The sequence below is a fragment of the Manduca sexta genome, unplaced genomic scaffold (genome assembly GCF_014839805.1).
Source record: "Manduca sexta isolate Smith_Timp_Sample1 unplaced genomic scaffold, JHU_Msex_v1.0 HiC_scaffold_3797, whole genome shotgun sequence".
NCBI lineage: Eukaryota > Metazoa > Arthropoda > Insecta > Lepidoptera > Sphingidae > Manduca > Manduca sexta.
Genome location: NW_023594904.1, coordinates 1 through 9,499, shown reverse-complemented (window position 1 = coordinate 9,499; position 9,499 = coordinate 1). Strand labels below are relative to the sequence as shown.

The following is a 9,499-nucleotide window of genomic DNA, read 5'->3' as shown; positions in this document are numbered from 1 at the left end:
TAAATGCAAATGTTAATATCTTCTTCATGTAAATGAAACCGTAACGCCCGTTACTGGTAGTCGCATTGACTTCCAAACGGTTTGCACAGATCGTTTACTCTAAAGCTATTGCTACATCGACCGTGGAGGGCTCGGCCGTGGTGAGACAGTGAGGCCCTATCAGGAACAAACAACTTAATTAATTGTATACGAATCGACTAAATTCTTGATCCCGTAATAAAACACTAATCCTTTACCGCTTGTTTGAAACATGATGACTATGATAATACTTAATGACCAGCAGCAACATAAACACCGTCGGACTGTAGGAATGTGATCACACATCAGTCATTGGAACTCTGACGCTGTCACCAAGCTTAGAATTAACAAAATAGTGGAATAGGTTGTCCAGGGCCATGCCGGAATCTGTTTTACCAACTTAATCTTATCCCGTTTATTATCATAACTGGTGCAGGAATATAATAAGGTTACAACAAGTTAATTGCTGTTGACTTTATTTATTGTTCTTATTTAATCTACTGTAAGTACTGCTACAACGGCCCCGACACTTCACTAGCACTGTGCGGCTGTGTAAGGCCTAGTTTCAACATAAACGATCATCCGATGATACCAGCAAAGTTTCAAACGTGATTTCCACTAGTCAGTACCATTTCAACTGTATCTCCCAGTTTACAAAGTCCGATTTACGTTGCAAGGTTGTTTAAACATGGCTGATTAGAAGCAACGGGCAAGAGTAAACGGCTTCTAAAATATGCACACCCCATCTGGTGAGGTACACACCGCTTTTGTGAGGATGAGACTAGTGGTAATATTCAAGCCCTCCCTGGGATGTTTTATGTTTCACTTCTAACTGGTTTAAACTAGAAGTAGATTGTGTAAGTAAAATTACTTTACTCAGTTGCATGACAAGAAACTACATTTTTGTGCCCGACATGAAATATATTGTTGTTGTCTGTATTACCATGTTATAAGATTTAACATCTAACGTATCAGTGACGAACGCTGTACATTGCTGTTTAGCTCGTAGGCCATCTTCGCGTATACCATCAACCGAACGAATTGCTTGTCTCGACACTTTATTGTATCAAAAATCTAAGCTCTTCTGTTCTGTAGAATTAATACATTGTTGGCAATATAACTACTACCTTTACGTCCATTGATTTGTATTTTGGAGTTTCTGCGGGTTTTCTTCCTCCCATCGCAGTAATCTCCTCTATCCAGCTCGCAGTAGGTTTTCCTGAATTTCGTTCTCATTGCAGTTTTCATTACATCTTCGAAATAATAAGTTTATTAAACAAATAATAAAAAATATTTCGTCTTGTAAATTTAAAATATCTGTATGCAGGTAAAAGCAGGTCCTATAATGATATGTGGAATATTATTTAGATGGCGGTCATCACCCTAATGGCCTATTTGTGTTTAAACTCGTTTTGTGAACTTCTAATACATCAAACTCACCGTCGTGTTCCATCCACTGCACTGCAGTTTTCACTGCATTATTCGATTGCATTTTCGTTATTATTTCAGCATCTTCAGCAGATGTGCTCTCAGCATCATTTGTCTATTAAACATTATTCATAGGAAATCATATGGGTTTTAGAATTCATTTGGGATTCATGAAGACTGCGATATTAGTCGTAAAATTTGAAGTGAACTGAACTATTCGCGAACTTTAAAGTTTTTAAATTTGACTATTCACATTGTAGTAGTGCAACTACTGGATATAATGAGAATTAACATCTCATGTGTCAGGATGGCGAGGGCATTAACACTGGGTTTTACTGAGTAACAACTCTTACCGCCTAAATTATAATTACTCCTTACGACATTATTCCACAGAAACATATTTCCTCACCGGCAAAACCTTGATCTGTTCCAAATGTGGATGGCTAGCGATAAACTTCCAAAAACTGCGACACTTATTCTCCAGCTCTATGTTATCATCTTCAGTAAACGCGAAGTTGATTCTCAGGTGTTGTCCCGTTGCAGGCTCACCACAGTCTACATCGTTAAAGTCGCTCACTCCAGATGAACGCCGCGCCCATTCTTCAACAGCTTCGTGAATGTCTTCAGGTTCTTCACTCTTCTCTTCTTTTAACACTAGAACTGCGTCATTGCGTTTGTTTTCGTAGCTTCTCTTGTCATATTCCTCATCGATGATATTTTGTTCGTTGTTTGGTATGTTTTCGTCTATAGCGTATTGTGTGCTCGCGTCGGTGTACATTTTTATGAAGTGTTGTAATATTTATTTTTTAGTTATATAACTTTATAATATAACTTCTTCTGAAAATACAATTTCTTTCTTTAGTTTTGACAATTTAATGACCATAATTATTTTTGGCTTCTGGGATATTTAACTCATGGAGGTCAGATTACAATCTCTTTGATTACCGTTTTAATGTGTGAAACTTATAAGTTGTAATATTTATAACCTTCTAATATGTAGAACCTTAGTCAAATTAATTAATTTGTTAGAGTAACACATAGTATGAAGGCTGCCAATTTTATATAAAGCTGTTCCAAAGCTTCTGAAAGTGTTTTGTGTTTTGTGCCTTGCGGTTACCTGATTGACGTTTTAATCAGTACTTTATTTAGTTTCCTACAGGGAATATTATATTTTACTTTAAGAGATGAGATGGAACTATTTAACAAACATTTTGAAATGCATCTCCCTCTATGGTTTTGACAATAAAGGTATATAATAATTATCTACAGTATTGGCTTAGGCCTTATCTTACTGAATCTCATTGAAAGCACTATTAATGACGAGGCTGTATGGGCTAGAACCCTTTGCCTTCCCAATAATAAAGGGAAATAAAAAATTTAAAAAAATATATCAATAGTATTTTATATAGATTTAATAGGTATATAAACAAAGAGCACCGAACATTAATTTCCTATTCATTATGTTTCCGTTTCCAAGCTAATATTTTATCCATAGATAAAAACAAAACCAATATGTCATGTTATAACATTTGATAACGTTATACTTAATTTGTATAAGATTTTTGTAATGAATAGTGATAAGGCATCAGTGTTGAAAATTAGTGGGTCAATGACCACGGATACTTTTGAGACCACGAGTAACCCGCCAGGGTCGGTGCGGTCGTTCAGCGTGTTCGGAGACAGCGCGTGCGGGAGCCGCTCCTTGCACAGCATCTGGTAGTAGACTTCACTCCTGATGATAAACTAGATACAGATTACATTCAGAGGAAGGTGTGCGCTTTCTGGGAGTTCGTTGATGTTACACCTGAGTTGAGAGATATTCTGGTGTTGCCGGTAAGTGCCTCAATACACCTACGTGTGCTATGAGTGCTAGCTCTCATATAGCTTAACATAATACTTGGTCGACAATAAAATACTATATGCTAGGTCTCCTATACGTTAGGTAGTAAAGACCGTTTTATCTATTTTTCTTTAGTATTGTTGGGAAATAGGGTTAAAAATTACTAAGACGGGTGACAAATCGCCAGCAATACAAAAGATACTAAGGTATTGAGCACTCTGGTCTTTTTAGGATTCTGATTTGTTCAAAGTATCGGAATCGAGTGACTTCAGGCCTGACGTGAAACAAAGAAAACAAAAAAGTTTCACTAACAAAGTTGTGAGTAAAGCGCGCACTGCTGTCTCCATGCTGGAGTTTGTCGAAGAGAGGGGTGAGCGTTGGATTTGTTTTTTCTTAACGTAGATACTTGAGTATGTCGGCATGGCTTTCTTAGTTACAACAAATTATAAATTATCACTCGTAGCAATATCTTCTTTCTATAATATATGTTTCGTTCATCACGTATCATCTTTTCTCTAATAGATAGTAGATCATATTACAGTGTGACTCGTAAATGAATTCTGTATTTCAAATAATCGCCATTCATTGCTTACTTATTGCGTAACATCAAGTCAAACGAAGTGATATTATTTTAATTTAGATCATATGTGTAAACCTAAATATTCCCAAAAAAGAATCCTTTCGTTAACAACTTACGTCCCATTATCAATTACAACTTTCTTTTAAGATAATTTATTTGTTTTCGTCAGGTCTAATAGATCGAACGTTCGAGTCTAGACTACCGCAGTCGACATGCTCGCTCGGCTCTAGGGAGTACCACGAGAGTCAACTCCCAATGGACTTCGATAAGGCCACATTACACGAAAACAGAAAAATGGTACAAATGATTTATAATAGGTTAGCATAATTACTTGAGCGAAATTATATATTAAGTAGATAATAAGATAATACTAAAAAATTGTTATGGTAAAGCATCGTAACCAATTTTTTCACTGCATATTTAGGCCCAGCTCGACTGAGATCATATTGATGTCTTGAAATATTTAAGACCCTTTATTTTGAATTTCAGGAAACTTTTACCAGGGCCACATGAAGTATAGCAAAAGGACGCAGACCCCAGACTTTCGTCATGGCAAGAGCAACGCAAAAGTACAGAACATGTGCAGGAAAATGCGGCAATGGGACCAACTGCATCCCAAGTAAGTACAGTTTGGTTAGTATGAGCAGCCGAAAGGATACAGAGGTTGATATTTGTTCTGACACCTGATGGTAAACATATTGTATTGGACTAATACAGTGTAAACCAACGAGAAAAATTGCATCCTAGAGTAGATTCTGGAATTATATTGATGATGTCCGTCTGGTAGATAAGGAAAGGCTGAGGGAAATACTGAGTAACCGTTTACTGTTGGTTGCCCATGTCGCAGTTGTATAAAAATTTGTAAGCTCTACAGTGGCAAAATTAAATTTATCCATTATCAAATTACCATGGAAGAAAAATCCAAATTTACCGTACCACCGTACCAGTCTAAAAACTAAAACAAAAAACTCTCCAGTACTAACACGAAGGGGATCTTATAGTAACGGTCATTAATATTAATGTCAGGTGTATGCAGTGCCCGCGCCACCTGCACGCGAGCATGGATGCGCACGCGCACGCGCACCGGCACAAGAGGGCCAGCTGATGCGATTACTATACACAGCACGTGTTTATATAATTTAGATTTTACATTTAATTTAGATAATGCTTTTAATTTAGAACTAGTATTAATTTTGATATTATTAATATTTTTAATTATATTTGTAATTGTATTGCATTAAATAATTTTATTATTTGTACGAAGTCTGTTATTTAGCTATTCGACTATTCTACATTCCCAATGACCTCTCCAGCTTTTTTAATAGGTGTTTGAACATAATGTACCACAATGGCTCCATGCAGGTTATCGGATCGGAGTCAAAGCTTCTTCTGCGAACCTAAGGCATATACTACGTGCAGGTGATGTTACCCTGAACACCAAACATGTTGGGTAAGATTTAAAATCAATTAAATAAAATGTATTATATTGTTTATGAAATAAACCGTTATAGCTAATAACAAATTTGATAGCAAAATTATACGATGTATGTACTTCATTCAACATTTCGATAAAGAACATACATAGCTACTCATGGCTGGGATCTCCAACATTTAGGTGTACGAGAGGCTAGACCGGCCTCGCTGGCTATTGCTAAACTTTTTATTAGTCGAATGTGCTTCTTTTTACAAGTTTTTATTTCATTTGCAACGTTTGTATGTACGTTCGGGGGAAAACTTGAAAATAATTTTAATGGAGGTATCCTCAACCGATTGAAATGATTTCTTGGACTCACTTTTAGTTTAGATGAAAAAGCATGGTTAGCTTAGTGACGTTAATTTAAATTCAATATGGCGGACGACGCATATAAAGTTGGGCTAGTTATTTTTCATGCACGCTCTTGATATGAATATCAAATATAAGTATTTACTGAGAAGAATACAAAATATATAATTACTTAGTCCTAATATAATATGGCAGACCGCCTGAGATGGCGAATTGTTTGATTTTAACCAGTTCTACAATATAAGTATCAAAATAAAGGAAGATTTAAAAACGAGATTCTATTTAAGTGCTCTAAAGAAAAAAACCGTTTAAATTGGATGAAACTTTGTTTTATATTATGTAGAGATAAAAGCTCATCGCGAGATTTGCTTCGATTTGCTACACTTATATGAACTGCCTTTATTTCCAATTTATCGCTTTTATAACAACCGGACATACCTGCCTAATTTTCTATTACTGCTTCCACAAAAATACATTAACTACTTAAGCAATATTTAAAAGCGGCTCCAACAATTAACTGTTGTAGCTAACTAGGCCGCAACGGCAGCTAAATGTTCCAAATGCATCGGCCGAAGTGAGCTAGAATTTAATTTTCCGACGCAATTAGCTAACGAACTGCGCTACTTGCGGTCTCGCGACCTGCCAGCTCGGGTTACAAGTCACGGGAAAGGAGAGGATTTCCCGGACGGGCAGAAGCTGGTCTAATGGTAAGTGAAAAGGATTTACCGTATTAGGTCTAGACAGGAACCATAGTAATATTTATTTATGTAGCCAAGCAGCTGGATGTAAGCACCAATTTGTTCGAACAGCTTGCTCGAATCATCATTCAATTGATAAAAAATTACGAAGAAGACATCATCATTTCCTTGCAATTGTTTTATCTCTAACATTCATCAAAAGTCAGACCGACGGTGCCAAAAAGAAGATGCTACTTACACCAGTTCTTTATGAAATGTCACTCCGACTGAATCTATCCATTAACGTAGTCGGGACCTGTAAGTAACTACAATTTAACCAAGTTATCTTGTAACTTGCGTCTCACTTAACACATTCACTTTACCGTCCAAGATGGCTGCTCGTTTGGCGGTTTTCAACCTTTAACTAACGTCGCAGAAATGCCAACCAATAGTATATTTAGCGAACAATTTATAACAAAAGTTAGTATGTCATTATAATAAAATATTTCCAAGCTTATTTGAGCGGCAACTTTTAATCACAAATATGCGCGTTTAAGCCCCGAGTCTCTTGCGATTTGTCGGGAAGCCGTTAAACTGGCACAGAGTAATATTGCTTTTGGAGTAACATTTTGAAAGTATTCACTATACAAACTCTATACACTAGATATTGTTCATAGCCTTGCCCGTGTAAAGGTCCGTTCCGGATAACAAACAGTAATTGTAAAGATTAGCTTCTAGATCATAATTCTGAAATTCCAGTCTTTTTATTTTTTCCTGGATCCCGTAAAATTGACTAAAGGGATTTTATTGCGACTATAATAATGCTTATTTTAGAAAATTTCAAGACATATCATTTAGTAAAGGCGGTAATAAGAAGAAGAAATGAGAAGTTATTAAAACACAAGTAATGTAATCTTCTCCCCAATTATTCGTGTAATATTTTTTTAAGTCAGTGCCCAATTTAAAATAAAATTGCTTGTGTTTGAATAGTTTCTTATGAAACCGTAACTGAAATTAAATTATTGTGGATTGTGTTTTTATAGTCGATTTTATTGTTTAATAGTTTTTATTTTTGCTTTTTTGTTACTTGTGGACACATCTATTATCCAACAAAAAGGAATAATTCACAATCTATTTTATTTTGGAAAGTTCCCTGCTCCATCTATGTTCAAAGTCTAACAACAATATTTTTAAAATGATAGTATTTTAAAGCTATATCGAACCAAGAACAAAAAATACAGTAAAGAAAAATTATACGTAAAATGAAAAACATCGGTGATAGTCTATTAAAGTTTATATTATTCGAAAAGTTCCGCCTCTTGGTAACTTATTTCCGCTATAGAGGCGAACAATCAGTCATGCAGAACTTACAAATTTAAAACTGAGTGTTAGAGACATCTTTTTAATTTACCTAGAACTACTAATACTTTGAATGTAAACATTAGATTTAAAATAAAGGTTGACGGAGCTAGATCGCTTGTTATAATAGGTTCCGAGAACAAATGACCTTGAATACTGAAACAAGTCATTCTAAAATATCGCTCGGTGCTCTGTAAACGCGTTACTCATCAAACGTATTTATACTTTTTGTAGCGTGTGAACAATCGCATTATCTCATAAGGAAAAAAAGTCAATATTAGACATACGCTTTAATATTATTTACATATTTATATGTGAAAAAATTATAGCAGAGGTATTCTGTTCTGTCACAAAGATTGACAATGGCTGACTTATTGCCAATCAATCAAATTTCAACCCGAAAAACTCACAAAATGTTATGTGAATTATTAACAACTAGCTGACCCGACAGACGTTGTCCCGTCTTAACTATGAATTTGTAGCGCGCATTCTGTCAATCGCTGACAGTTATTTCAAACAATTGACAGTTATATAAAATTAATATTTTCGTTAAGTTTTCTTAATTTTCCGCGCAATTTTTTTAATTTTTTAATTCAAAAGAACCTTCTCCTAACAATAACAAACACAACAAAAAAATTGTGAAGTCGGTCCAGCCGTTCACGCGTGATGGCGTGACCAAGGGAAATAGGGATTCATTTTTATATATATAGATTACTAGCTGACCCGGCAGACTTCATACTACCTCATGGATAAATAAAAGAACTAATCTTTTGTATAAAATGATTTTAAAACAAACAAATCGAATCCGTATTTAATAAAAAAGCATTTATTGAATAAATAATTTAGCCTATCTCCTACATTGTCACTCACTAAAGAACGCAATTCTGACATAGCAATACGACTATTTTCTTGATCTGTCTGTCTCTGGTCATCAGTGCGGTTAGCACGTGAGGTAGCTCTTCGCACATTTGATTGACTACGACGACCTAAGTCAGGTCGTCTTCTCCTCGGCATCGTAAATTGTAATTAATCAAAGTGAGAAAATTTCCCGCTCATTTAGCAGTAAAGTGTCACTATCACAAAAAAGAGCACATTACTTGGAATGTCACTATCACAAAGGATCACCAAAGTAAAGAAAGTTCTCACGCACGTAACCACAAAGATAGATATAATATCGTAATAATACTTTTTCCGTGCTCTGAAATGCGTTCAGAAATTTAACTTAAGATTCATAATTTAATTTGTGACAAAACTTAAGATTTATCTTCGATTTCTTTATAGTCTTATTAAAAATAATCGGACAGATTAACAACTGAAGTTAGCTAAAATTGAGTTTCTCGAAGCCGACCACTGTTTATGTACTATGTATTTTGAGACTATGCAATTTTGTCGCGTTCGCGATTCACTTTCACTTTTGTTGAGTTTCAGAACGCGATATTAGATCCTCCAACGCGCACGCGAATTTGAACTTTATGCAGCGGTAATAAATTACAAATTGACTCTCCATTTTATTTAGAAAACGTTTGTATGGGAAATAGAAAAATGCTGTTTTGAGGATTTTCCCGGCAATTATTCGAATTTTTCTCACCTTTTAAACCTTCCCTAGACCTCCACGAATAATTCAATACCAAGATAAGATAAATCCGTTCAGCCGTTCTCGAGTTTTAGCGAGACTAACGAACAGCAATTCATTTTTATATATATATAGATTACGTTACGTTGTCCTATTGTCATGGACGACACATTTAAAGGTGATCACAGACTATTTGGCACATGTTAATAATTACATCAAATTTCAATGATCATCAAGCTCA

At 35.3% G+C, this 9,499-nt stretch overlaps 2 protein-coding genes across 2 annotated transcripts; one reads left to right on the top strand and one right to left on the bottom strand.

The window, feature by feature from the left end:
- Positions 1–494: 494 nt before the first annotated feature.
- On the bottom strand, positions 495–2,309 carry LOC119193239. Its single transcript, XM_037446865.1, has 3 exons — positions 1,856–2,309; positions 1,459–1,561; positions 495–1,271 (listed from the first exon to the last, which is right to left on the bottom strand). The coding sequence occupies exons 1-3, from the start codon at positions 2,222–2,224 to the stop codon at positions 1,093–1,095; spliced, it is 651 nt and encodes a 216-aa protein (XP_037302762.1). The 5' UTR covers positions 2,225–2,309; the 3' UTR covers positions 495–1,092.
- Positions 2,310–2,360: 51 nt separating this feature from the next.
- LOC119193238 lies at positions 2,361–5,098 on the top strand. The gene is made up of 6 exons (XM_037446864.1): positions 2,361–2,366; positions 3,115–3,279; positions 3,518–3,656; positions 4,036–4,183; positions 4,356–4,485; positions 4,893–5,098. Exons 1-5 carry the CDS (start codon positions 2,361–2,363, stop codon positions 4,384–4,386), a joined length of 489 nt encoding a protein of 162 aa, XP_037302761.1. The 3' UTR covers positions 4,387–4,485; positions 4,893–5,098.
- Positions 5,099–9,499: the final 4,401 nt, after the last annotated feature.

What these genes read in the sequence shown, in the direction of transcription:
- LOC119193239 (XM_037446865.1), bottom strand. Translation starts at nt 2,224, where the DNA reads ATGTACACCGACGCGAGCACACAATACGCTATAGACGAAAACATACCA. An exon ending in AACAGATCAAGGTTTTGCCG is followed by an intron (nt 1,562 to 1,855) that starts GTGAGGAAATAT and finishes AATGTTTAATAG; the next exon opens with ACAAATGATGCTGAGAGCAC. An exon ending in GCAGTGGATGGAACACGACG is followed by an intron (nt 1,272 to 1,458) that starts GTGAGTTTGATG and finishes ATTATTTCGAAG; the next exon opens with ATGTAATGAAAACTGCAATG.
- LOC119193238 (XM_037446864.1), top strand. An exon ending in GAGATATTCTGGTGTTGCCG is followed by an intron (nt 3,280 to 3,517) that starts GTAAGTGCCTCA and finishes TGGTCTTTTTAG; the next exon opens with GATTCTGATTTGTTCAAAGT. An exon ending in GGAGTTTGTCGAAGAGAGGG is followed by an intron (nt 3,657 to 4,035) that starts GTGAGCGTTGGA and finishes TGTTTTCGTCAG; the next exon opens with GTCTAATAGATCGAACGTTC.